A 27,686-nucleotide genomic window follows, 5' to 3' on the forward strand; every position below is an offset into this window, starting at 1 on the left:
GGAAGCAGCATATGCCCCCGTGAGTATGAGATACGGGCGTAATCTACTTCCTTGGTTCCCATCACTCACCTGGATGAGGTGTGAGTTGAGTGCATTTTCCATACTACATGGTCCCTAAACCCAAAATGAATATTGACGTTTAGCCAAAGCCACAGCAATCAGTTTCAACATGGGAGGAAAAAGGACCGCACTTGACATAATGAAAGATGGTATCTTACCTTCCTTTACTCGCTCTCCAACGTCAGTCGGATAGGGAGAGATCCGAGGGACCCGACGGAGGACTTGCACTTGCCCCAGGCCGATATCACCGCAGAAACAACCCAAAAATGAATTCTCTGGAACCGCTTTCCTCTCCACGCGGACCAACAGAATTCCGAGATGAGTAACAGATGGGTGCTCCAACCATTTGGCGCTGGGATGCGGGGATGGGGTTGCAGCGTCTTCTCCGCCCACCTATTGGACGAATCGGAAAGCGGCCGCCGGGACCTCGCTGTCCTGGGGCTCACCGAGGGCGTGGCCTGGGACTCCCCCGGAGGGGAGGGCACCGTCTGTCCTTGGGCGGAGAGGGGAGGTGACTCCAGCCGAAGAGGAGGACGCAGGATGAGGGCCCTGCGGGTGAGGGCCACCATGGGTCGGGCTGGGGCCCCCAACCCGGAAGCCCTCGCCCCTATACGAGACTCCCCAAACATTCCGGGATCTGGGGACTTGGAACGTGAGCCCCCTTCAGGGCTCGAGACTCCCTCCTAATAAGCCTGGGGCCCCCTCCCCCCAGCTCCCAGTCCAAGAGCTTCTGAGACAGCCGGGGACCCGTTAACATGGCCCAAAGCCCCGAGTCTGAACTTCTCCCCTTCATCCAGGGCTCCCGTAATACCTCGGGACTTAGGCACCGGGAACGTAACACCCCTTCCCCGCCGCCGAAGCTCTCGGGCAGCCGGGAAATCCCCCAGGCACTCCAGCTCCAGTCCTGACGTTCCCGGCACCTGAGCTCCTCCCATTAACCCAGGAGACTGCAAAAAACCTCTCCGGGACTTGGGCCCGCAGAACATAGTCTCCCTTCTGGGTCCAATCCTCTTCCAATAGTACCTCTAGGCAGCCTGATAACCTCCAAGCCAGACCCTCTAGGCACGAATCCCCTTCTTCTGGGCCTTTCTTGACAGGACACCCTCCCCCACTCTTGCTGCCAGTTCGGATCTTGCCTTTGAGACGCTCCCAAGGGACAGGACCGTCCCCGAGTCAGAGCCTCGGAAAGTCCGACACCCTCTCCCCAGCGGGACCTCCTCCGGGACACCCTTCCAGGCGCCTCCAATACCCAGCCATCCCCTCTCCACAGGTCTCCCAGGCACTGGTGCGCTCCTTTAGCTCAACCGCCCGGAACCGCTTCGAGAACCGAGTGGCTGAGAAACAGAAACTCTTCCAGGTAGGCGGGGCGGGGGGAGGACCCGGGGCCGCCTGCTTGGTCCTGAAGACGAGTTGGGGGAGGCAGGGGCTTAAGGTCTACCGAGTAGGCAGCGCCTTTCCAATCGTTTACCCCCAACATCCAGGCGGACAATGACCTCCCGGTGCACTTGAAGGGCGGTCTAACCGACAACATCCTGTATCGAGTGACTATGGCTCTGTGCCTGGGAGGTGAGTGCAGGGCCCGGCTCAGCCTGAACTGCGGGAGGGAGCGGGACTCGAGATGGAGAGAGGAAGGGGCTGGCTCCAGCGCTGGGGTTTTGGGAGGGGATTGGGGTCTGAGCTGGTGTGGGACGGTATGGGGCTCTGGGCTGGCAAATAGGAAGCACCCTAGGGCTTGGGCTTCTGTCCCAGAAGGGCGGCTGGGCTAGTGATGGGTCTGGGGAGAAAGCCCAAAGCCCGGTCTGGATCAAGGTCCAGCATTTCCCCAGTTGAAGTGCAGTTTGGGAAGGGAGCTGGAGCCTGAAGTAGGGCTGGGATCCAGGATGGTGACTGGGGAGTCTGCAGGGGGCTCAGGGAGGGAACTAGGGTCTCATTCTGTATCCCCCCCACACTCCCTCCCTAGGCACTGTCTACGGCCTGTACTGCCTTGGCTGGGCCTCCTTCCCTCAAAAGAAGTGAAACCAAGAAGTCTGCAGGACCTGAACAAGCATCAATAAATGTGCTGGCTTCTTGGGGAAGCCAGCCCGGCTCTGTCCTCCGTGTGTGTACCTCCCAGCCTTCCACCAACAAGTGATCTCTGCCCTGTGGACAGACCATTGCCCCAGCCCTGAGTCTCCAACGCTAGACCAGGGCTATCCCTAGGGTGTCGCTGCCTCTCAGCCCTCCCAGCACCCCTGGGCTGCCCCTCAGGGCCTGGGGACCTGGAATGGGACAGGGGGTTTGTATCCTGGGAGAGCAGCCCCTCTCCCTGCAGAGGCCAGAGGGTGGGAAGGAAGATGCTGAGCATAATGTATGACACACAGAGGCAGAGGCAAGTGAGGACAGACTCACTCAAGCACAGAAGCTGAGAGGGGCAAACATGGCCTTGGGGGACAGAGCCAGGGGTAGCACTAAGACTTCCCACCAGCATGGCTCTTGGAGCAGAAGCAGAGATGGTCCAGGCTTCTAGTCTTGGCCTCCACAGGCTCTGTGAGAGATCTCAGCTATGAGGCTACAGGGACTTCCCTGGTGGTCCAGTGGTTAAGACTCCGCGCTTCCAACGCATGGGGCGCAGGTTCAATCCTGGGTAAGGGAACTAAGATCCCACATGCAGCGGGGCCAAAAAAAACCCCAAAAAGAATGAGGTTACAGCTCAACTGGGATCCAGAATTTGAAAAAAGACCAGGACTATAAGACAGGCGGAGACAGACTCCCTCTGCCCCAAACAGAGCCAGAGACACCCCTCAACTCTCAGAATAGGAGGCAGATCTCAGAGAGAGCAGCAACTAGGGTGCATTTATTTCCTCCTGGACCCGGCAGGCTGGGAGCAGAATACAGACAAAGGCACTGGGGCATGTGGCCTGTTGTGGCCTGGAGTTCAGCTGCCTGGGTGGTAACTGAATGGGTGTGCCAGGGTGTGTAGGGACTGGAGTGATCCTCCCAGAACTGAGAGAAGGGCCCTTGGGGTGTGCAAGCAACACAAACATTGGGCTTGGCACAGAAGCAAGTAGATATGGAGTAGATGTGAGATGGGTGTGCTGGGGCGGGGTGTGTTGAAGCATGTTGGGCCCTGGCTGTTGACTGAGAATCCGGGTGCCAAGGGCTGGGAGAACAGAAAGGCCTGTGGGTCAGCAGGAGCCATGAAGATGTGACTGCAAACAGGATCAACCCTGGGGGAGACTGAAGAGTCCAAGGTGACTCCTACAGCGAGGCGATGAGGGGGCAGGTCTGGGACTCCCGTTCAGGAATACATGGTCAGCTGTAGCCACTGGGGAGAGGAAGGCACCGAGAGTGAGGATCAGGGAACCTAAGAATACCAGCAGCCCTTCTCTGCCCTCACCCAGGGGTCACTGGGAAAATAGGAGGGAGGGAGCCCCAGCCCAGAGCTGGTACAGGGGACTGAGGGGAGGGGCCCCCTGCTAGGATCCCACATCCCAGGATGGGGTTCTTACCTCCTGGATGTTCACCTGGATTTGTCCAGTGCCATCTTTGTCAAGAGATTTAAAGGCACCTGGAGAAAGGAAGGGTTGGAGGGATTGGCTTTTAGGATAAAAATATATTAATATATGGGATGACAATAATAATGGCTAGTACTCTGTGCCAAGCAATGTATAAAGCGCTTTCCGTGTATGAACTCATTTAATCCGATTCTGTGAGATAAGTGTCATTTAAAAATAAGGCACAGAGGGATTTCCCTGGTGGTCCAGTGGGTAACACTCCACACTCTCAATGCAGGGGGCCCGGGTTCAATCCCTGGTTCGGGAGCTAGATCCCGCATGCATGCCGCAACTAAGAAGCCCACATGCCACAACTAAGAAGCCCACATGCCACAACTAAGAAGCCCACATGCCGCAACTAAGAAGCCCACATGCCGCAACTAAAAAAAAAAAAGATCCTGCATGCCACAACAAAGATCCCACGTGCCACAACTAAGACCCAGCGCAGCCAAAATAAATATTTTTTTAAAAAATGAAAAAAAAATAAGGCACAGAGAAGTGCAGTTATGTGCCCCATGTCACACAGTGTAAAAGTCAGAAAAATGGTATTGGAACCCAGACTGCTACCCACCTCAGTAATGAGCTCCATATCCTGACCTGCATGCCCCCCATCACCCCTCTGCCCAAGCCCCAGCCTCCCACCGACCGGCTCCACACGGTTCCAGCCTAAGGGGGCTACCGGAAGAAGGCGCTGCACTTCCTGCTCCTACAGCCTCGTGTGGTCCCCACTCCTGCCCTGAAACTTGACTCCATGTTCCTCACTCACAGCCAAACCTGTAGGCAAACAGGCTCCCATACTGTCTTTGTGGCTTCTCTGTCACTTACCACTCAGTTACCACCCTCAAGGGCCCACTCGCCTGGTACCCCGGAAGCTGCACTCACTGCTGGCCCTCTTGCTGGTAAATCCAAGGCCATTTCTTGGGCCCTCTCATACATGACTTTTGGCATCATCTGCCCTATTGTCCTCTCCCACCTTCCCTTCATGTCCCCGACACACCTGCCCCTTTTCCTCTCCCCAGGCTCTTAATGCATTGTCTTCCCTGGGCTCTTGGGACACCGGGAGATCTTCCTAAAGTTAAACCTGAGACCCTGTCATTCCCCTGCCTGGACCCTGTCCACTGTCCCCAGTAGAGTCTGAGCACCCCTGAACTTGGCATTCACAGCCTGCACAGCCTGACCAGGCCCATTACTCCTGCCTCCTTTTATGCAACTCTCAGACAAATCTGAGTTCAAATTCTAGCTTTGCAACTTCCTAGCTAAGTGGCTGTGAGCAAGAAATTTTGCCTCCTTGAACCCTAGGTTCCTCCTCCAGAAAATGGGGACAATAATTCCCACTTCGCAGGGCTGTCTTAAGGATTCAGTGCGTTAATGTTCACAAGAGACCGCATGATCCAGCCCCTACTGACCCCTCCCAGCCTTATGTCTCCCCATCCCACCCCCTTCCTAAAATGTTTAGCACTCTGAACCAAGTCCAACGAAAATCATCCAAAGCACCATCTACTCTTTCCTTTCTAGGCCTTCGCACAGGCTGTTCCCGCTGCAACACTCGTCCCCACCCTCTCACTCCTCCTCATCCATCAGGTCTCAACTTACATGTGCCCTCCCTCCTCCAGGAAGCCCTCCTTGACCCCTTAAGCTGCATCAGGTGCCTTGTTAGGGTTGAATAGCTGTGAGAGCTCCCCCAGTCACAAATCTAAACCCAATCTGCCCTGAGCTTCCCCCTCACAGCCCTCATCACTCTGCCTAGGCTTCCCCGATCCCAGCCGTAACCACTGTGAGCTGTCACTGTCTGGGAATTTGCCTCTCCTCCTCTGGACTGTGAGCAACATGCGGGCAGAAACTAGGGCTATTTCAGTCGCTGCTGTGCCCCTAACATTGCCCACCTCAGGGTCAGGCTCAAAGGAGGCTTGGCGGATGGAAGTTGGACAAATCCCCACCCAGGAAGAGAGCTGGGGTGTCACTCACGGAACATGGCATCCAGTCTGACCAGGCAGCTGATGAAGTTGTCAAAATCCATGTTCCCTTCCTCATCTGAGTAGCGTCGGATGATCATGTTGTAGAGATGCTCATTCAGGTGGAATCCTGAGAACGACTGTCTCTCAGGTGCGGGGGCCACATAGCCCAGCCCTCCCAGCCCCAGGATTCAGGCTCAGCCCAGCTCAGTGGGGGCTGCCTCACCAGTCCCACCCCCAGCCCCATCACGTTCCCGCCAGCCACACCTGCTGCCTCAAAGGCCCCTGGGAGTTCACTGCTGCCAATGGTCCCTGAACAGTCAATGTCAAACTGTTTGTATATGGTCTGTGGGGACAAGGAGGTCAGGGTTCAACTAAGCATCATGGGGCATGGCATCTCCATGGCTTGGGGGTCTTTGTGCTAGGAGTTTCAGAGGCTGCACACACCTGCCACTTTTTGATGTTGTTCCACAAGTACTTGAATTCCTCGAAGCCCAGCTTGCCGGTCGTGTCACTCTGGTGAGAGGGTGTTAAGACTAAATGTACCCAGATACGTGCACTGTGTACATGATGAGGATAATGGCCAAGCAGGGGAACCTGGGCTAAAACCCCAGCTCCCATCCCACCCTAGTCATGTCACCTTGGGTGTGGCTTCATTGTTCATTTTGCCATACTTACTTTAGTCTATATTTCTAAATATAGACTATTTTAGTCTATATTTCAAAATAGAGACATTTTAAACATAACCACGGGGAACTCCTCATTTATAAAATTCTTCAACAGTAATTCAATGTTATAAATGTTAGGACATGTAAAAAACAAGGGTATCTTAGAACTCTAAGGAAATAAGGGATAAGAGTAAATACCTGCTGGGTTTCTGATAAAAAGTGAATGAGGGGCTTCCCTGGTGGCGCAGTTGTTAAGAATCCGCCTGACAATGCAGGGGACATGGCTTCGAGCCCTGGTCTGGGAAGATCCCACACGCTGTAGAGCAACTAAGCCTTGCGCCACAACTACTGAGCCTGAGCTCTAGAGCCCGCGAGCCACAACTACTGAGCCCGCGTGCCACACTACTGAAGCCCTCGCGCCTAGAGCCCGTGCTCCGCAACAAGAGAAGCCACCGCAATGAGAAGCCCATGCACCACAACGAAGAGTAGCCCCCGCTTGCGGCAACTAGAGAAAGCCCACGCGCAGCAACGAAGACCCAACGCAGCCAAAAAATAAATAAGTAAATAAAAATAAATAAATAAAAGTGAATGAGAGGGCTGTATATTGGTATAAAGCCCTTAGCTCAGGGGTTGGCACTTAATAAATTCTCAATAAATAGCAACAATGGCCAAGACTTATCAAATGACCAAGTACACGTCAGATAGTGCTAAGCTTCTCAGGAACAACACTTTTGTCACTAAATCCTCAAGACACCAGTCCCACCAGTATTATACCCCAGTGACAGAGAAACAGATTCAGAGCTGAAAAATCAACCTGGGTGAGATCATGGTAACAGTTAGCATGTACAGACCGCTTATGTGCTATGTACTGTGCTAAACCTTTTGCATGTAACTCCAATTTGTTATCACCATTATCATTCACCCGATTTTACAGAGAGGCAAACTGACGCACAGAGAGGCTCAGTAACCTTGCTAAGGGCAGAGCTGGATTTGGTTAACACTATGCAACATGTTATGACAGCTGTTATTATGTATTGCCGCATGTCCAAGGTGGGTGTGTGTTGTGATATATACACGTCTACATCTGTGGATATGAAAGCTACACACTGACCGCCCAAATCATGCTCTCAGAAAATCCCCTCTTGGGAGTTCCCTGGTGGCCCAGTGGTTAGGACTCCTTGCTCTCACTGCCGAGGGCCCGGGTTCAATCCCTGGTTGGGGAACCAAGATCCCACAAACCATGCAGCACAGCCAAAAAAAAAAAAGAAAGAAAAGCAAAAAAGAAAATCCCCTCTTCACCAAGGCCTCCGCCAGACTGCCCTCAAGGATACATCCATAACAGCCACCATGCTGCGACATGTGTCAATGCCAAAACCATCAGTCTTCAGATCAGGATCTGTGGGATGCAGGTTGAAAGTCAGAGGCCAGAGATCACAGCTACCCCAGTCGCCATGCCTCTAAACCTGCCCTGTGTGTTGACCCCAGTCACTCACGTCGGGTCACGACTTTGTTGAGAATGTTCATGAGTTCTGTGGCACTGACCTCCATGTCCTAGGGGGAGAAGTTAGGAATGGGTCAGGGGTGACTGAAAGGGGTCTGGGCATGTCATGAAGGAGGATGGGAACTTTGGGATTGCCATGGTCGAATGCACATGTAAAGGGCATCCAGAGGGAAGGCATGGAAGGGTGAGGACACTTCTGGGGGCCCCAGGTTACCTACCTCTCCAGCCAGCTGGGCAAAGAGCCTCCGGAACTGCCGGACCTCCTCACTCTCATTGGCCTCGATGTTGGAGTAATGGGTGCGAGGGGGCTGCAGAGGGAGGAGATCTCAGAGCAGGTATGGGGAGGGGTGCCCTGGCCAGGACAGCCTTAGGTGGGAAAGTCAGAGTGGGCTGGGTGGCTGAGTGACTAATGAATGAGAGGTGGTCAATGAATAGGGAGTGGATATAGCTAAGTTTAAGGATGTTACAAGGGAGAGACTAAATGAGATAAATTTCATAAGGAGAAGTGTGGGGCTTCTTCAAAGGGGCAATGATGGGTCCTTGTCCCTTTGAAGAAGAGGGGTCTCCGATTGTGAAGGGTGGCTTACCGGGGGCTCTGGGTTGTACTGCGCAGCCGCCTCACTGAAGGGAAACAAGGGGCAGTTAGTGCCAGGGGGCGGGGCCTCCAACGGGCAGCACCAGCGCCCACACCCCAAGCCCCCAACCCCCAGCTCGCCGCCCTACCTACCTGTTCCCTCTGCCCGCCTCATCAGTCCTTGTCCTCCCCTGTCCCTATCCTCGCTGCCCTGGTTGTGTCCCCACGGTAGGACCCCCTCTTGCCAGGGCACACCCACGCGATGGCAGATTTCTCAAAAGACGGGAGCTCATTTCATAGAAGCTCGGCCCCAGCTTCCCGGGGCCCCACCCTCCTGGGTTCCACCTGTCTAGGAACCTGCTCCATCGCCACGGCTTCTGAACACTTGTGTCTTCCCAAGATCCCATCCCAGCTCCATTAGTTCTCACCCCTTTAAGGGATCACACTCAGTGGCCAAGACTAACGAGGCCCCTACCGACGCCCTGCCCTACCTCCACCAGGACATTTTTCTAATTTAACCAGCCAGTTCCCAGCCAGGCCCTGCCCCTTCAAGGCCATTTCCCCTGTCCCATTACGGTTAGACCTCTTCTGGGCACACCTCATTGACCCACCTACGAGGGCCACGCCGCGCCCATAAGGCTAGCCGTGCCCCCATGAAGTGATACCCAGCCTCACTGGCTCCGCCCCCTTAACGTTTGTCTCCAGGTTAGCGGAAGTAGGCCGCGCCAGCCCCATTAAGCTCCACCTCCCAAAGCCCATCAGATTGTCCCCACAAGACTACCCCCATGTCAAGCCCCGCCCCCATGAACTCATTACGGTCGGCCCCCTCAAGGCCGGTCTCCTAGCCCAGTCCCGGCCCAGCCTAATTAAGGTTCCTGGTCAGTGTCCAGGTTACCCCACTCTATTCTGGCTGGACAAGCCTCTTCCTCCAGGCCCCGCCCCTCCTCAGGCCCCGCCTTACCTAATGGCGCTAATGACCCCGCCCAGGATGCGCATGGCAGTTCCGCCACCGCCACCGCCGCCGCCGCCGCCTCCTCCTCCGCCGCCGCCGCCGCCGCCGCCGCTGATCAGGCCTCCGAGCACATTCCCTAGGCCCCCGCCCAGGCCCCCACCTCCCCCGCCGCCTCCTCCACCCTTCAGGAACGAGTTAACCAGGAACATGGCTGTGACTCAAGATTCCTGAGGAGGGAAAAAGGGGTCAGGTGGCTGTCTCGTCCCTGAGCCCGCCCCTTCCCCCAAAGAAATACGCATTTCTGACTGCTGGACTTGGGGGAGTGATATGAAGCCGCTAGGCGGAGACCTGTCCTCCGGCTGCGGCTTGAGGGTCCATTCGGGATGGGGTCTGGGCTTCTGGGGGAAGGGTCCGCGTCTGGCTTGAAGGACTCTGGGCTGAGTCTACGCATAGGCATCATTAAGCACCAGACAGCGGCCAGGTCAAGTGGGGTTCTCGAGATGGGGGCCCCAAGCTGACTCTCGAATCTGAGATCCAGAGCCCTAAGACTGATTTAGGGGTTTGGGGTGGGTCGGGAGCGTGGATCAGAAATTCTCCGCCTGGAGGCTCCTGGAGCAGAGTTTAGTAAATCCAGAATGTGGGCTTGAGGGTTTAGGTACAACCAGCAGCGGGATTAGTCTCATCGCTGTGTCTATGGGTTCGGGTCTAAGATATTGAGTGTGAGCCCCGGGGCCCGGGATACCGGAGTCCCCGTTAGAATTGAGAGCACGGATCCAGGATCGTAGTCCTGGAGGCCACACCCAGGGCTGAATTTACGGGGTACCTCTCAAATCCATGGGCTTCTATTTTAGATCCTGAGAGGGAGGGTGGAAGAGTCCCCGGGGCGGGATAACTAGGGCCGGACAGATCAGGGGGTTCGAATCCGAGATCGTGGGTGTGGTGGACCCCTGAGGACAAGATTTGAGCATCTTTTCGGGTCTGGAGGCCTCCAGGGCCGGGTTTACAGAGTGCAGGGGGAGTCCGGACTGGGCGCTCACCGCCTCGCTCGCGCGTCGGCCGGTCCGCTAGTCTGTGCTGCTCTGGGGCCTCCTGCTGCGTCCGGCTCCTCAGGGAGGGGCGGGTGACTCAGGCGGAAGAGGCCGGATTAGGCACTTGCGGGGCGGCCCAGCGGCATCCGCACGGTCCTAGAGCCGACATTGAAACTGCGCGTGTGCCTGCGGGCCCCGCCTTCTGTAATGAGGTGCGGCCGCCCAGGCTCAGTCCTGCGTTTCCGGTGCTTAGCGTTCCGACACCGCCCTGACTTAAAAGAGCTGAGATTTTCCCCTCCACTTATTGGTTCCAGGTGCAGGCGCCCGGGGACGAGAACTTCGAGGTGACTTGAGGACTCGTCGTGCCCAAGGTCACCCCCTAGTGTTGTAGTGTGAATGTTCGCCCCAAAATCAGCCTCCACCCAATCACAGATGTGGTTTTCGGTCTCCTCGGAAAGGAACTCTTGGCACTTGTCGCCTATCCTAGCCTTGTCGCGACAAGCAGCAGTTGGAGGCCCCGAATTATGTTTGGCCCACAGTACGGGGACAAGCGCCCGCATCTGTGGCGGGGTACAGCCCTGTGCGGCACAGCCCTGATGGCGTTCCAGTTCCGCCTACGAATTGGACTGTCTTGTGCCTTCTCCATCCACACCCCTTGGCCCCCTGAGTCAGGGTCACCAGAATCATTTTTCCTGGACGGGCCCAAAGTGTAGTCTCAGTCTTACAGTCTCTAAAGAGGGGCCCAGACACAGGATGAGTCCCCTGGCCACAGCCTGGTTTCTGAGGCTAGATGTTCCCAAGGTCGGGTGGTGGGCAGGGTGTGGAATGCAGCTGAGAGGGAAAATGGCAACTGAAGCCACCTTTGGGTATCTCCCTTGCTCTCTGCTTCCAACGTCCAACCTGTGAGGGCCCAGTACTTTTTCAGGGCTCCTCAGAGGGAGCTAAATCTGGCTCCCCCAGGCAGTCTGACTGTCTAGCCTTTAGCCTCTCCCTGGGAAGCTGGCTCAGCCTGAGTTTGAATCCTGACTTTGCCCTTAATAATTTGGGATCCCAAAACGGTGAGCTGAGCAACGATCTCCTAATCTGTAAAATGCGAACGAAGGTTTCCATGCCGCCACTTTCTAGGCCCCTATCAAAATTAAGCAGTAAATGCTTCGTAAATAGTAGCTATTATCCTCTGTGTCTTGCTCCTCCTTAGGTAATACTGATAAAAAAATAACTGCCAAGCACTCTCCCAAGTACTTTATATCTGGTCATATGTCCTCATAACAGTCCTATGGGATGGATGCTATACATTATCTCCATTTTACAAATAAGTAAACTGATTCTGAGGGTAAACTCCCAAGCCTGTACTCTTGAGCACTACTGAAACCGAGCAGGACCCTGTAGGGCTCCTGGGCACAGAAGCCTTTCTGTGTCCCCTGTTTCTTGTTTGTAGGAAATAGGCTTCAGCCTCCATGACCTTCCTTGAGCTCCAAAGGGCAGGTTCAAACAGCTGCTAATCAGGGAAGGGAGGGGATGTGGAGACAAAGGGAGGAGCAGTCAAGAAAGAGTAGTGCAGCCTTGGAGCAGGGTCCTGGCTCCTCAAGGAATACACATAACAATATCTTTGAGCTCTTCTGCAGAACTAAAACCCCCAACAAATGGAAGATGTTAACTATTTGATGAAGCGTTCTTCATTCCAGAGAAGTGCATCAGGAGACCACCTAAGGCCAGATTAAAGAAGTGCAGGCCCTGCACACACCCTGATCCTTATCACCAACCCTGCCCTTGAACCGCTGCTATTAAACTCCTCACCAAATCCCCCGGTTTGGGACACAGTTTTTGAGGCCATGAGCCTGTTGTGTCCCTGTTTGCCTGGCAAAGCAATAAAACTCTTCTTTTCTACTTCACCCAAAACTCTGTCTCCAAGATTTGATTTGGCACCAGTGCACAGAGGCTGAGGTTTCAGCATCGTTACCCTAACGCATTGACTCTTCAATAATATAATTAATATGATAATAGCTCAAATAACAAGCGCAACAGACAAAACCCCAGTCACAGCTACGCTTCCTGAAGACTTGCTGGGGCTGCCACATAAGCCTTATCTATGAGGCAGGAACTAACAGGAGAGAAAATGGAATCTCTGAAGGCAGGGTCACTTGCCTGAGGTCACAGAGGGTGGCAGGACCAGGTCTGAACCTGGGCTTGGCTGTTGCCAAAAACTTTTGATGATGACTAATCTGGATTCCCTTCTGACCACACCCCTCCCTGCCAGTCTGAGTAGCTTCCTTCTCTGCCCTCTCCGGGGCTCACTTGCCGACAGGCCTTTGCATGGGCTGTGCCCTCTATCTGGGACACTCCTTCTGCCTTTTTTGCCTGGTTTTTTAGCCACTCAGGTTTTGGTGTCAGCTCTGGAGTCACCTCTTCCAGGAAGCCCTCCCTGTCTGAACCTGAGACTGAAACTGAAGCTTGCAGTTACATGCTTGTAACATACTTTCTCATAGCACTCACTGCCAATTACAATCATATTGTCATCTAGGTCTGGCTCCCTGACCTCTTAACCCTGGCCAGCTCTAAATCTTAGTCCTTCTCTCTAGTTTACTCATGCCATCATGGATCTCCCTCACATGCATGGCTAAAATTCTATCTCTAGGCAATTCCCTGGCGGTCCAGTGGTTAGGACTCCAAGCTTTCACTGCCAAGGGCACGGGTTCAATCCCTGGTGGGGAACTAGAATCCCCCAAGGTGTGCGGTGCAGCCAAAAAAAAAGAAATCCATCTCTAGGGTATCAACACCCAAGTTTCTATCTTCAGCCCAGATAGTTCTATCTTCAGGATCCTACATCCTGCATCCTACTCAATATCTCCATGGGGGTCTTAGAATGTCTCAAGCTTGACACATCTTAAACTGAGCTCCTGACCTTCCTCCCAAACCTGCTCCCTCCCCACCTTCCCCATCTAGGTTAATGGCACCTCTATCCTTCCAGTGACTGAGACCAAATACCCTAGGTCCGTCCTGGACCTCAGTTTCAGACCCACTCCAACTGTCAGCAAACCCTGGTGACTCTACCTACAGAATCTAAACTCTCCTCCCCTTCCCCTGCCCCCAACCTGGCCCAGCCCCCACCCTCTCCTGCCTGGACAGTTAGAGCAGCCTCCTCCCCGATCCCCCAGCTCCTGAGCCTGCCCTCCCAGTCTTTTCCCCAAACGCAGTCAGAAGGAGCCTGTGAACACCTGAGGCAGATCAGAAACCTACTGGCTGAGCCCTCCCTTGGCTGCATCTCACCACAGTAAGAGTCAAAATCCTCACAAGGCCACCAAGTCCCTAGTGATCTGCCCTGTCACCTCTCTGCCCTCATCTCCTCCCCCTTAAGAAAGTGAGGCTTCCCTGGTGGCGCAGTGGTTGAGAGTCCGCCTGCCGATGCAGGGGACACGGGTTCGTGCCCCGGTCCGGGAGGATCCTACATGCCGCGGAGCGGCTGGGCCCGTGAGCCATGGCTGCTGAGCCTGTGCATCCGGAGCCTGTGCTCCGCAATGGGAGAGGCCACCACAGTGAGAAGCCCGCGTACCGCAAAAAAAAAAAAAAAAAAAAATGGAGAAGCAGCCCTACTGGCAGCTTGACCTGGATGTTCCCAGTTGAACGAAGACAAGACATAGACGAGGAGGCTCTGCAAATGCAGCAATATCCAAAGAGCCCCTCTCTGGTCACACTTGGGGGCCGATACTCCATTACCAAGGCCCTCTCTAGCCCCTCCTTAGCGACTTACCTCTTACTGCCTCGAGACTATACACCTAGTGATCTCAGGAGGGTGCTCTCGGATCTCCGCTTTAACCCCACACTCCTCATCCCACCTGACACTGCTCTTACCATGTATCACCTGCTAACACAGTGTACAGTTTAGGGACTTCCCTGGCAGTCCAGTGGTTAAGCTTCCACTCCGAGCTTCCACTGCAGGGGGCGCGAGTTCAATCCCTGGTCAGGGAACTAAGATCCTACACACCCACCATGTGTCACGGCCATACTGTACAGTTTATTTACTCAGTTTCTTGTCTGTTTCCCCCACTGGAATGTGAGCTCCTCGAGCGCAAGGATTTCTGTCTGTCTTGTTCACTGCTATCTACCCAGTTCCTAGAACAGTGCCTGGTTCATCTTAGGTACTCAAATATTTGTTGAAAGAATGAAATGTTTTGTGTGGATTTTCTCGTTGAATTTTCAGCACCATCCATGAGATAGTACAACAAACATTACTAAAGTCTTCCACCATCTTCCAGACTCCTTTGAATTCAGATATGGTTATGTGACTTGCTTTGGCCAATAAAAACGTGAATGGAAATGTTGGGGGTGTCATTTCCCAGTAGTAGCATATAAAGGCCTGTGCAGGATGCTCCATGCTCTAATTCTTTAATGCCCTCAGGTTGCCTAGGCAACTCTGGAAGCTCTGCAAGCACAGAGGTGCCACAGGAAGGAAGCTAGCTAGATCCCTGAGCCATGGCATGGAGGACATCTGCTAATTTCTGTGAACAAGAAATCAGTTTTGAGGTGTTGTTCCACTAAGGGTTAAAACTCAGTTGTTACCTCCACATAACCTAGCCTATTCTGACTGATGGTAGAAGTTATTATCATGCCATGAGTTAACCAGAGGGATGGGATTACTTGTCCAACATCACACAGCTAGTAAGTTCCAGAGTCAAGATTCTAATCCAGGAAGGCTGACTTTGTAGCTTATGCCTCCTCCTCCCCCAGCCCGCCTCCTGGCATGTGGGACCTTAGTTCCCTGACCAGGGATTGAACTCACGCCCCCTGCAGTGGAAGCACTGGAAGTGCAGAGTCTTAACCACTTGACTGCCAGGGAAGTCCTGTAGCTTATGCTTTTAATTCTCACAATTTGCTGCCTCAACGATGTTAATGTTATAATGCCGCCACCAATTAATAAACTCAAAATAGTCATAACTATCCTAGCTAATGCCTCCTGAGGGTTTGATGGGACCAGGCTGGAGTAACTGCATTACAGGCATGTCTTTCAAGGTCTCTCACAACCCTCTGAGAAAGGAACTAACATGAAAGGAAGTGGAGGTTCAGAGAAGTAGAGTCCTTTGCCTGAGGGGATGGCAGAGCCAGTTTGAACCCAAGCATGGTTGATGCCAAGTAGTTCTGTGATGTCTACTCCAGTTTACTGTCCTTTCCCTGTCCTCCCTTCGCCAGTGTATTAGGGTTTTCCAGACAAGCAGAACCAATAGGATTTATATATAGAGAGAGAGGAAGAAAAAGATTTATTATAAGGAAATGGCTCATGAATGATTATGGAGGCTGAGAAGTCACATGATCTGCTCTCTGCAAGCTGGAGGCCCAGGAAAGCCAATGGTCTAAGTCCTGGTACAAGTCTGAAGACTGGAGAACCAGGGGAGCCAATGGTGTAAGTCCCAGTCTGAGTGCAGGAGAAGAGGAGAAATCTGATGTTCCAGCTCAGTGGTCACGCAGAACATAAACTATTCCTTCTGAAAGTGAGCAGGATCTTGTGTGGCCTTCCTGGGGACAGACACCCTCCCCTCACCCGTGTCCCCTGCCTCATGTTTGCAGAAAAACTTTAGCCTCCTAGGCCTTCCCGAGTTCCAAAGAGCAAACTTAATCAGAGAAGTGAGAAAATGCAGAAACAAAGGAAAACAGTCAAGCAAGACAAAATAATAATAGTTTAGACATAAAACAAAGTCAAGGACCTTTAGTTCCTCCTCAAGGGCTATAGATAATATCCTGGGCCATATCCTTCAGTTGTTTTGCAGATACTATGCTCATCAGGTGGAAGAAGCTAACTGCATGATGACCATGAGCACGTAGTTCCCAGACTGGATGGAGCCTGAGAATTGATATTGCTGACCCCTGTGATCTCTTGTGGTTACCTCACCACCCACCAATCAGAGAATTGTGCACAAGCTGATTACCTACCTGGAAACCCTCTCCCTCACTTTGTCTTTAAAAACACTCCCCTGAAGGAGTTCCTGTCTGTTGTGCATGACCTACCCATTCTCCTTGTTTGGCCCTGCAATAAATGAATGCTGTACTTTCATTCTCCATAACTTGGCATCAACAGACTGTCTTTGCTGTGTGTGGGGTGAGCGGATCAGTTTGGTTCAGTAACACTTTCTGAGTCTTTTTGTTCTATTCAGGCCCTCAGAGGATTGGATGATGTTTCCCACCTTAGGGTGGGCAATCTGCTTTGCTTAGTCTACCAATTCAAATGCTAATCTCATCTGGAAACACCCTCACAGACACACCCAGAAATAAAGTTTAGCCAAACAAAAACCTGGACACCCTGCATCTCAGTTGAGTTGGTGCATAAAATTAGCTCAGCAGAGGGGACTCTGGGGACCTAGAGGTGAGCAAAGCCCAAGATGGAAGGAGCCTGGGTCTCTGAAAGACTCTGTGGAGCAGAACGACCCCACTGACTTGCATTGGACTATGGTGTGAATTTAAAAAATAGATTTATTAACGGGGAATTCCCTGGCAGTTCAGTGGTTAGGATTCCATGCTTTCACTGCCGAGGGCCAGGGTTTGATCCCTGGTCAGGGAACTGAGATCCCACAAGCCATGTGGTGCAGCCAAAAAAAAAATTAAGAAGAAAGATTTATTAAGCCACTGAATTTGGGGGGTGGGGGGGATCTTCAGTTAACAGCCTTACTTACTTTAACTAATACACTCCATGAAGAATGAGCTCTGTGGTAGACTGATTGCAAAAATAGCTCTATTTTCCACCCTTCCATGTATCCTTGCCCTGTACCATCTGACTTTGCCGTTTCTCACATCAAGGGGTAGAGTCTATTTCCTAACTCTTTGAAGCCAGATTGGCCTTGTCATTAACCAACAGAATGAGGTGGAAGGACAGTGTAATACTTCCCAGCCCAGGTCTCAAGGGGCCTTATGTTCTTTTCTCTCTCGCCCTGCGTGCTCTCAGACAATGCCATCATAACTGTCCAGGGCCGAGTTGACCCTCTGGCAAATGACAGATTTAAAAGTAAGCCCAACCAAGATCAGCCAAGCCTGGTCCAGATCAGCAGAACCATCCAGCTAGTCCATACACTTTTTTTTTAATGCAATGTTTTCTTTCATTAATATTTATTTATTTATTTTTGGCTGTGTTGGGTCTGAGCTGTGGCACGTGGGATCATCGTTGAGGTGCGCAGGCTTCTCTCTAGTTGTGGCGCATGAGCTCAGTAGTTGTGGCACGCTGGCTTAGTTGCACTCGGGGCATGTCGGATCTCAGTTCCCCGACCAGGGATCAAACTTGTGTCCCCTGCATTACAAGGCAGATTCTTTACCACTGGACCACCAGGGAAGTCCCTAATCCATAGACTTGTGAGAATAATAAATGATTATTTATTATTTTTTTTAATTTATTTTTTGCCTGCATTGGGTCTTCCTTGCTGTGTGTGGGCTTTCTCTAGCTGCGGCGAGCGGGGCTGCTCTTCGTTGCAGAGAGTGGGCTCTAGGCACGCAGGCTTCAGTAATCATGGCATGTGGGCTTAGTAGTTGTGGCTTGCAGGCTCAGTAGTTGTGGCTCACAGGCTTAGTTTCTCCGTGGAATGTGGGATCTTCCCAGGCCAGGGCTCGAACCCATGTCCCCTGCATTGGCAGGCGGATTCCTAACCACTGTGCAACCAGGGAAGCTCAACGACTATATTTTTGAGCCACTAAGTTTTGGTGTGGTTTGTCACATAGCAATAGCTATCTGATACAGGCTCCATGACCAAACAAATTCAGAAAATGATGCCTAGGAGATTCCCTCTTGTAGAGTTATCATGGACTCTAGCATGTTAACGAAAATTCCTGCAACGAAGCAGCTCATCTAACTTTGTTCAAGCCAGCAAAGGCCACATTTCTTTTATCAAGGAACCCTTTTATCTTTGAGTATTCATTAACATCTCCTCGGAAATTTGTGAAGCTTTTTTTTGCTTTGTTTTTTCTTGTTATAATAATACAAAAAAAAAAAAAAAAGGTGCCATGACAATCCTTTCACAAGACCTTACCCACTTCCCTGATTATTTCCAGGGGCCAAATTCCTAGAAACATTAATGATGGGTCAACAGATGTCCACATTTTCAGGCTTTGGACTCAGGCTACACAGTCATTCTCCAGAAAGGTGGTTGCCATTCATATCTCAACCATGGCGGATGGGTCCCTTGTTGCCCTGAACGGTCCTCAGCTTTGAGAAACCAAAATTTAAACATCTTTGCTGATATGAGACAAAAGGAGTTATCTCGGTATTTTAAGTGACATTTTTCAAATACTAGTGGGGGTAAACTGGGCTTTCATATTTAGTTGGCCATTAAGCTTTCTTCTATAAATTGTCTTCCTATTCTATGCTCATTTTTATTTATTAGCTTTTCATGTTAATTTCACATTACTTTATTAATATCTTCACTCCTTAAGGGTGTTAATCAAATTTCTATCATTTTTTTGTTGCAAATATACTTCTCTAATGCATATTTAATTCAATGTTGGCCATGCCTTTTTAAAAAAATTTATATCCATTATCTTTTTTTTTAATTAATTAATTTAATTTTTATTTTATTTTTGGCTGCATTGGGTCTTCATTGCAGCGCATGGGCTTTTCTCTAGTTGCGGCGAGCAGGGGCTACTTTTCGTTGGGGTGCACGGGCTTCTCACTGCGGTGGCTTCTCTAGTTGCGGAGCACAGGCTCTAGACGCACAGGCTTCAGTAGTTGTGGCACGTGGGCTCAGTAGTTGCGGTGCACAGGCTTAGCTGCTCCGTGGCCTGTGGGATCTTCCAGGACCAGGCCTCGAACCCGTGTCCCCTGCATTGGCAGGCGGATTCTTAACCACTGTGCCACCAGGGAAGCCCAGCCGTGCCTTTTTTAGACATAAAACATTCGGCTTTTTATACAGTCAAATTCATCTATCTTTTACTTGGTGGTTTTTTCCCCCACTATACTGAAGTTCCGAAAGTCTTTCCTCATACAGAGGTCATTTACTATTTGCTGGTGAAAATCTTTATCGTTTCATGGTGTAATCCCCACCACCACCAAATAAAATACCTGAATGATATTTTTCCCTCAAAAGGTGAGGGATCAACCCAACTGGTATGACATGATGCTTCTATTCTATTATAAATTCTTACATTCTCCAGTCTGGCCAATGATTCTTTTATATTACCCAATAGATTGTTCTTACACTGAAACCACACTTTAAATTATGTAAGCTCCATGAAGACAGGAGTTTTGTCTGTTTTGGTCACTGCTGTAGCCACAGAACCCAGAAAGGTGCCTGGCACGTGGCAGGATCTCAATAAATATCTGTTGAATGAGTGAGTGAATGAGTGAGTGGATTGATGGGTGAATGAATACATATTCCAGGCCCTGTGCTGGTACTGTGATTGTTTTTATATTGTGAAAAACATGTTATCCCTTCTTCCGCAAACCCAGAAAACATTTCCTTAATCCTGTATCAGTTAGCTTTTGTTCCATAACAAACCATACCAAAATTAGTAGCCTAAAGGAACAATGATTTTTATTACTTTTCATGATTCTGTGGCTCAGGATTTAAACAGGCACAGCTTGGTCTTTAAGCAATATCTAAGACAGGAGCAGGAAGCTATCCGGTTGACAACCAATGTGTACATCAGGAAAGGGTCTGGGCTGGAGATAGGGCTGGGAATTGCATGTAGATGGTGATTAAAGTTACCAGAATAGATCAGAGGAGAATGTGTAGAATGAGGACAGAGAAGGACCCAATGCTTTAAAGAATGTTCTTTACAGCAAGGTGGGACTGTTTGAAAAACGACCACCAGGGCTTTGACATTCCTTGTAGCAAGAATTCAGATCTAGGGGGACTTCCTAGTGGTCCAGTGGTTAAGACTCCACGCTCCCAATGCAGGGGCCCAGGTTCAATCCCTGGTCAGGGAACTAGATGCCGCATGCCGCAACTAGAGATCCTGCACACTGCAACGAAGATCCTGCGTGCGGCAACTGAGACCGGCGCAGCCAAATAAATAAATTAAAAGAAAAGAATTCAGGTCTATGTGGCCTCCTCTTGAATCTGGGTGGGTTTGTGATCACTTTGATCAATCGACAGCGGCACAAGTGATACTATGTGACTTCTGAGGCTGGGTCAGAAAAGGCCATGCAGTTTTTGCCTGGTTCTCCTAGAACTCTCGCTTTGGAGAAGCCAGCTATCATGTAAAAAGTCCAACTACCCTGGGACAGCCATTATGGAAAGAACATGTGATGTGCTCTAGTTAACGTCCCCACTCAGCTCCCAGCCAATAGGCAGTGTCGCTGGCAGGCAAGTTGCTGAGTCACTTTGGAAATCCTGCCTGGTCAAGCCTTGAGATGACTCCAGCCCCAGCCAACTTCTGATTCAAACACAGGAGGGATCTCAAGCCAAGCTCATCCCAAATTCCTGATCTACAAAACAGGAAAACAGGAAAAATAAAGTGGCTGTTTTAACTTGCCGAAGTTTAGATAAAATTTAATGCAGTGGGCTTCCCTGGTGGCGCAATGGTTGAGAGTCCGCCTGCCGATGCAGGGGACACAGGTTCGTGCCCCGGTCCGGGAAGATCCCACATGCCGCGGAGCAGCTGGGCCCGTGAGCCATGGCCGCTGAGCCTGCGCGTCCGCAGCCTGTGCTCCGCAACGGGAGAGGCCACAACAGTGAGAGGCCCGCGTACGGCAAAAAAACAAAAACAAAAAAACCCATTTAATGCAGTTACAGATAACTGGAACACAGATGCATTAGGTAGTTATTGCTGCTAACAAATTAAAACCGAAATTTAATAGCTTAAAACAATATTTATTATCTCACATTTTCTATGGGTCAGGAGCTCAAGAGTTCCCTAATCCTATTGGCCTACTCCTGGCCTATGCACAGGGCTGTTGGCAGGAGTTCTCAGTCAGTTCCTTGCTGACTTGTGGCAGGACTCAGTTTCTCATCTATAGGGATGCTTGAGTTTTATCACATATGGAAAGCTGCCTTCTTGCAGAGCCAGTGATCCCAGAGAGGAAGCAGGATGATGATACAATGCTTTTTATGACCTGATCTTAGAAGTCCCACACCATTACTTCTGTTATGTTCTATTCCTTATAAGAAAGGCACTAAGTCCAACCCATACACAATGGGAGGGCTCTTAGAGAAGTGTCAAAGAATTTGTGGAAATACTTTATCTTTTATTTATTTATTTGTTTATGTTCTCTTTTTTTAACTGAGTTGATGTACAATATTATGTTAGTTTTGGGTGCGTTGTGGACATATTTTAAAACCACCACCCATAATTCAAAAGGACACAGGTACCTCAATGTTCATTGCAGCACTATTTACAATATCCAGGACATGGAAACAACCTAAAAGTCCAACGATAGATGAATCGATAAAGAAGATGTGGTACATATATACAATGGAATATTACTCAGCCATAAAAAGGAACGAAATTGGATCATTTGTAGAGACCTGGATGGACTTAGAGTCTGTCATACAGAATGAAGTAAGCCAGAAAGAGAAAAACAAATATCGTCTATTAACGCATATATGTGGAATCTAGAAAAATGGTACAGATGAACTTATTTGTAGGGCAGGAATAGAGATGCAGACATAGAGAACAGACATGTGGACATGGTGGTGGGGGGAAGGGTAGGGTGGGACGAACTGGGAGATTAGGTTTGACACAAATATACTACCATGTGTGAAATAGATAGCTAGTGGGAACCTGCTGTATAGCACAGGGAGCTCAGCTCATGCTCTGTGATGACCTAGATGGGAGGGGGGGAAGGGGGGAGGGAGGTCCAAGAGGGAGGGGATATAGGCATACATATAGCTGATTCACTTCATTGTACAGCAGAAACTAGCACAACATTGTAAAGCAATTTTACTCCAATAAAAATAAATAAAACAATCACAACAGGGATTACAAAATTTTTTTTTTTAATGTTTTGGCTGCACTGCCCGTGGGATCTTGTTGGCCCCGACCAGGGAAGGAACCCGCGCTCCCTACATTGGAAGTGAGGAGTCTTAACCACTGGACCACCAGGGAAGTCCCAGCGATCACAAATTTAACCTCTAAAACTCTAATCCTAAAGCAGCCAGACATGTCATGTAAATCAGTAAGCAGGGTCGGGTGTCAAACAACAAGCCATGGTGGGAACCCCGGTGCAGAGGGGGTACCATGCTGTGCTGCTCTGGGCTGTATATATCCCATCTGTTCCTTGACCTCCCCTTTCTGTTCCAGGCCACAGTTCTCAGTTTCCCCTTTATCTAGACGCTCCTGGGGTTCTGCCAATGGGAAATGTGGGCAGGAGACCAGAAAGAGGGAGGAGCTCTAGCAGCTTCCTGCTGATCTAATTTCCCATTGGTTTACTGGCTCCTGTTTGGCCCCTCAGCTCCTCCAACGGCTGTATAACCATCTCCATGTGTTAATGTCCCTGTTTTTTCGTATAGGAGTGGTTTCTGTGTCCCAGTTAGGTCCTGACAGGTACGGCAGATCCAGTAGAGAAGCGGGCTGTGTGTTGTCAGATACCCCGGTGTGGAAGCCAGAAATCAGGATTGTCACGGGCAATGTTTGGATATTTCAAACACTGGGTACACCTGGGTGTCCTTGAGACCTTTTCAGGGGGTCTTTGAAGTTAAAACTACTTTCATAATAATACTATTATTATTATATACTAATATACTTTTTTTCCTTTTCCACTCGAATTCTTTCACGAGTGTACAGAGGAGTTTTCAGAGGTTATATGATAATATTCAATAGTTTGCATGCAAAAGCAGATATGAGAATCCAGCTATCTTCTCTTAAGCCTGACGTTAAAAAGGTTTTGTTTGTTTGACCGCGCGCGGCTTGCTGGATCTTTGTTCCCCCACCTGGCCCTCGGCGGTGAAAGCATGGAGTGCAAACCACTGGACCACGAGGGAATTCCCTAAAAAAGATTTTCAAAACGTAAAACCATGCCACTCTTCTTGCTAGTTTTTTCAAAAGTTACTTTTTATAAAAAATTAATAGTTAACATGTAATCGTTTATTACTTTTAAAATGAATGTTTAAACATTTTAATTTCCAAAGCGGTAAATAGCTACAGATATAAACCTCATAAACAAAAGCTCTTTTTTTAAAAAAAATTATTTATTTATTTTTGGCTGTGTTGGGTCTTCGTTTCTGTGTGTGGGCTTTCTCTAGTTGCGGCGAGCGGGGGCCACTCTTCATCGCAGTGCGCGGGCCTCTCACTATCGCGGCCTCTCTTGTTGTGGAGCACAAGCTCCAGACACGCAGGCTCAGTAGTTGTGGCTCACGGGCCCAGTTGCTCCGCGGCATGTGGGATCTTCCCAGACCAGGGCTCGAACCCGTGTCCCCTGCATTGGCAGGCAGATTCTCAACCACTGCGCCACCAGGGAAGCCCAACAAAAGCTCTTTGAGGCCTCAACGATTTTTAAGAATGTAAAGAAGTCCTGAGACACAAAAGCTTGAGAACCATAGATCTAAATGTCAGCTGTCATTGCAGGACCAGTAAGTTGAGGTGAAGAGCTGCCTCTTGAGTTTAGCAACAAGGAAGGGCTTTATTTTTTATTTATTTAAAAATTTATTTATTTATTTATGGCTGTGTTGGGTGTTCATTGCTGTGTGCAGGCTTTTCTCTAATTGTGGTGAGCAGGGGCTACTCTTCGTTGCGGTGTGCAGGCTTCTCATTGTGGTGGCTTCTCTTGTTGTGGAGCATGGGCTCTAAGGCACGCAGGCTTCAGTAGTTGTGGCACATACGCTCAGTAGCTGTGGCGCATGGCTTAGTTGCTCCGCGGAATGTGGAATCTTCCCAGATCAGGGCTCAAATCCATGTCCCCTGCATTGCCAGGCGGATTCTTAACCACTGCGCCATCAGGGAAGTCCCAAGGAAGGGCTTTAGCAATAGAAAGAGTTTAGTTTTTGTGGAGTTAGGAGAGGGTTGCAGTAAGGGCCATGTAGACACCTCTTTTCTGAAGTTTGGCTGTGGTTTTATAAGGGATGGATCAGGCCGACAACACAAAATCCAACATTGGATCTTAACATCACAAAAAGAGAGAACCTGATAGTATGTGCCTCCTGATGCAAAAACTCACCACCACCCATAAAGTGTATTTATCCTAAAATTGAACCTGGATCTGACCCAGCTTTTGGATCTACCAGTTTGCAGGATACACTGGGATAGAGGAATATATTAAAGGACATCAGGGGGGTACAACCAGCCAAATCAGACAGTGGGAGATCCCACAGGGAAGTTGTAGAATAGAAGACTTAGAGCTCTATCAGCCAAAGGCACTGCCTGAACCCTACTTGGATTCTGATTTGAACAGGCCAACAGTAAAAAGACATTTATGAAACAAATGGGGACTTTGTTTCATATATAATAATATAACACTGACCATATATTAAATCATATTAAAGAATTATTGCAATTAGGTGTGACAAAGAACTCATACCTTTTAGAGACACATATAGAAACACATTTCTGGATGAGGTGATATGTTGCCTGAGATTTTTTAAATTATTAATTATTTATTTAGGCTGCACTGGGTCGCAGTTGCCACATGCGGGATCTTTTAGTTATGGCACGCTTACGGGATCTAGTTCCCCAACCAGGGATCGAACCCTGGCCCCCTGTATTGGCAGCGGAGTCTTACCCGCTGGACCACCAGGGAAGTCTCTGCTGAGATTTAATTACGGGAGAAATAGGGGGAGGTCAGAAAAACTGAACATGATTGGCCAAATGCTGACAATTACTGAAGTTGGGTGACAGGTAAGAGGGGAAAAGGGATATTTTTTCCTTTAAGATGGGCGCTCCTTGACCCAGCTTGAGAGTTAACCGAGACCCTTGAGAGTGACCGGTGGAGATGCAGGAAAGCGGGAGGGAAGACATTTGTTCTCGCTCTCTGATTAAACCATGGCCGGCTCGGCAGGCCTCCCGCACCTGCGCAGCCCCGTCCTCCGCGAGGGAGCCAAACCCCACAATTCCCTGCGCCACAGGGCGGGAGCAAGACCTCCGCTTCCAGACGTGAGCAAGGTTAGGCCGAGGGTGTCGCATGCTTTTCTGGGAAATGTAGTTTGCGTGTTAGGTTGGGAGACGCCTGTCAATACCAGCGAGACTACATCCCACAATGCACCGCGCGCACGGTGCGCGGAGCAGTGCGCTGCTGTCCCCACGTGGCGACTGAGAGGTTATTGCCCGAGTCTGGGACAGTGCAGAGATTAGGGTTGCAGAGCCTGCAGGGACTTGGGAGGCGGGCGCTGTCCTGGGAACCCCTTTCGGGGAGGGTGACCCCAGAATTGGGCCAGGAAAGATGGGGTGGGGAGGTGAAAACGGTGAAGAAATTGGGGACAGGGCCCACTGTGAGGATTAAATGAAGCCAGCATTGTAACTGTTGACTGTATATAAGCATTTTTATTCCTATGGCTTATACAGCACTTACCTGCGTGCCTGGCTCTGAATTTAAGTGCTTTACATGTGCTAGCTCATTTAATGCTCACAAAATCGTTTGGTAGGTACTATTATCGGCTTCAATTAAGAAATGAAGCTGAGGGCTTCCCTGGTGGCGCAGTGGTTGAGAGTCCGCCTGCCGACGCAGGGGACATGGGTTCGTGCCCCGGTCCGGGAAGATCCCACATGCCGCGGAGCGGCTGGGCCCGTGAGCCATGGCTGCTGAGCCTGCGCGTCCGGAGCCTGTGCTCCGCAACGGAAAGAAATGAGGCTGAAACCCAGGGAGAAGGACTTGTCCAGTGCCCAGCTGGTGACACAGCTGGGGTTTGAACCTAGGCTGTCTAGCTATTCCTAAGGTTGCACCACCTGTTAACCTACTGAATTATTCCAAGTTTGTAACTGGTACGTGAATGAACTCAAGTGGGCTATTAGCATATTGAGTTAACAATTTAGCTCAGTTCCAGGACAAAGGTATTCAGCCTAAATTTAGCACTGGGATCAAGTTTCTGATCAGCCATGAATCACGGAAGGGATTACTTCAAGCCTACAAAGCCCAGTCCCCGTTTGTTCACATGACTCCTATTCAAGTCTCCTCCATCCCATCCCTTCCCTCGTACCAGCACCACCTGGCAAATTTAGTGATTTTATTCTCCCTTCCCCTACTGCCAGCAACCTTATTCATAATGAAATATCACAGTCAAAAAAAAAAAAAGATAAAAAAGAAGAAATGTTTGGTAATTATGTTTGTCTGCCTTCAACTCCCAAGCCAGTACTGTGTTCATTTCATGAGTGTGTTTCCAGCATCAAGCCTGACATACAGTGGGGATTGGGAGGACTCAAAAAATGTGGGGAAAGAGTGCTGGACATTCAGTGTCTTCCATCTGCACTGACCTGAGGATTAAGGGCAGCGTGGTGGATGCTGCAGGTCAGGCACAGGCAGCTGGTTGGGGGACAGGAGGATTTAATGGGCCTGGTGGATCCCATGGCCCTTTCCTGCCGCTTCCCCTGAGGTTATGGATCTGGGGACCTGGTAAAGGGTGGTCAATGCTGGAGCCGCCAAAACCCACGGTCCATTTTCATAGTAGTGGCTGGGAGGGAGCTGCTCAGCCCAGGAGTATGTTCCAAAGCCCACTCTGCATCTAGGGTGGCTGCATGACTGACACGTACTCATCAATACAATATGAGCAGAAATGGAACATGTAGAACATGTTTTTAAAGAAAATGGTGAAACATCCCCACACTGTCTTCTCCTATTTGCCACCTGGAAGCAGATAATTCCAGGCACATGAAGATGATGGAGCCCCAGTATGGAGTCTGGGTGTGTGAATCATGGAGATTGCTGTCAATCAACCAGAAACTCTGCACCGGACTGTGTGTGTAGGGGGATATTTGTTACAGCAGCTGGCATTGCCTTAACACATTGACTACTGTCCCCTTTCCTTTCTGGACCCCTTAAAGCTTAAGCACCAGGTCATTCTGTAAAATGTGCCTCCCCAATCCCTAACTGTGGTTGACTTTCACACAGCAAGTGTAGGTTTCCTAATTAGAAATTACCAGCATGATCCCTTCCATTGTCATCAAAAATTTTAATGTTTCCCATGTTCTGATGGGTACAGCTTCTTCCATGCTGACAGCTGGAAGGCATTAAAGCACACCCTGGAAGTCTGTGCTTAGATCTTCCACTGCAGCTTGACAGATCCTCATATACACTGATGCTATGACCCTTGCTTGGAGCTTGGAGGTATGACTTTGGGTGATCACTGTGTCCAGGAGAGCATATGATCGTCTTCCTGCCCTTATTCTTTGGCCTCATCACATGGGGGTGCACACTGGGCCTGATCTTAAAGTGAGCCTCAGGTCCTCAATGCTGAGCTAATTCTGCTGAGCTCTGGCTGAACTAAAGTTGGTAGATTCTGGTTGAGAATTTGGGGAGACCCCCTCTAATGCTCCTCACTCTGACAACTCCCTCATGTGGAAGGGATCTAAGCCTTGGAGTCCTTT

The 27,686-nt window shown here is 50.2% G+C and overlaps 2 protein-coding genes across 2 annotated transcripts; one reads left to right on the forward strand and one right to left on the reverse strand.

The window, feature by feature from the left end:
- The first annotated feature begins 479 nt into the window (after nt 1–479).
- COX7A1 (cytochrome c oxidase subunit 7A1) lies at nt 480–2,152 on the forward strand. The gene is made up of 4 exons (XM_067720365.1): nt 480–615; nt 1,331–1,417; nt 1,542–1,626; nt 2,021–2,152. The coding sequence occupies exons 1-4, from the start codon at nt 601–603 to the stop codon at nt 2,074–2,076; spliced, it is 243 nt and encodes an 80-aa protein (XP_067576466.1). The 5' UTR covers nt 480–600; the 3' UTR covers nt 2,077–2,152.
- Nucleotides 2,153–2,866: 714 nt separating this feature from the next.
- On the reverse strand, nt 2,867–10,436 carry CAPNS1 (calpain small subunit 1). Its single transcript, XM_067720344.1, has 11 exons — nt 10,278–10,436; nt 9,250–9,467; nt 8,302–8,335; nt 7,933–8,022; nt 7,707–7,764; nt 7,545–7,609; nt 5,993–6,061; nt 5,813–5,891; nt 5,559–5,675; nt 3,549–3,607; nt 2,867–3,364 (listed from the first exon to the last, which is right to left on the reverse strand). The coding sequence occupies exons 2-11, from the start codon at nt 9,447–9,449 to the stop codon at nt 3,338–3,340; spliced, it is 798 nt and encodes a 265-aa protein (XP_067576445.1). The 5' UTR covers nt 9,450–9,467; nt 10,278–10,436; the 3' UTR covers nt 2,867–3,337.
- Nucleotides 10,437–27,686: the final 17,250 nt, after the last annotated feature.

Source organism: Pseudorca crassidens, chromosome 20, assembly GCF_039906515.1.
Source record: "Pseudorca crassidens isolate mPseCra1 chromosome 20, mPseCra1.hap1, whole genome shotgun sequence".
NCBI lineage: Eukaryota > Metazoa > Chordata > Mammalia > Artiodactyla > Delphinidae > Pseudorca > Pseudorca crassidens.

Excerpts from the sequence above, each read along its gene's own strand:
- COX7A1 (XM_067720365.1), top strand. Across the intron at positions 1,418-1,541 it reads AGAAACAGAAACTCTTCCAG|GCGGACAATGACCTCCCGGT; the intron begins GTAGGCGGGGCG and ends CCCAACATCCAG. Across the intron at positions 1,627-2,020 it reads TATGGCTCTGTGCCTGGGAG|GCACTGTCTACGGCCTGTAC; the intron begins GTGAGTGCAGGG and ends CTCCCTCCCTAG.
- CAPNS1 (XM_067720344.1), bottom strand. The coding sequence starts at position 9,449 with ATGTTCCTGGTTAACTCGTTCCTGAAGGGTGGAGGAGGCGGCGGGGGA. Across the intron at positions 5,892-5,992 it reads ACAACATCAAAAAGTGGCAG|ACCATATACAAACAGTTTGA; the intron begins GTGTGTGCAGCC and ends TTGTCCCCACAG. Across the intron at positions 5,676-5,812 it reads AGGGGCCTTTGAGGCAGCAG|GATTCCACCTGAATGAGCAT; the intron begins GTGTGGCTGGCG and ends AGTCGTTCTCAG.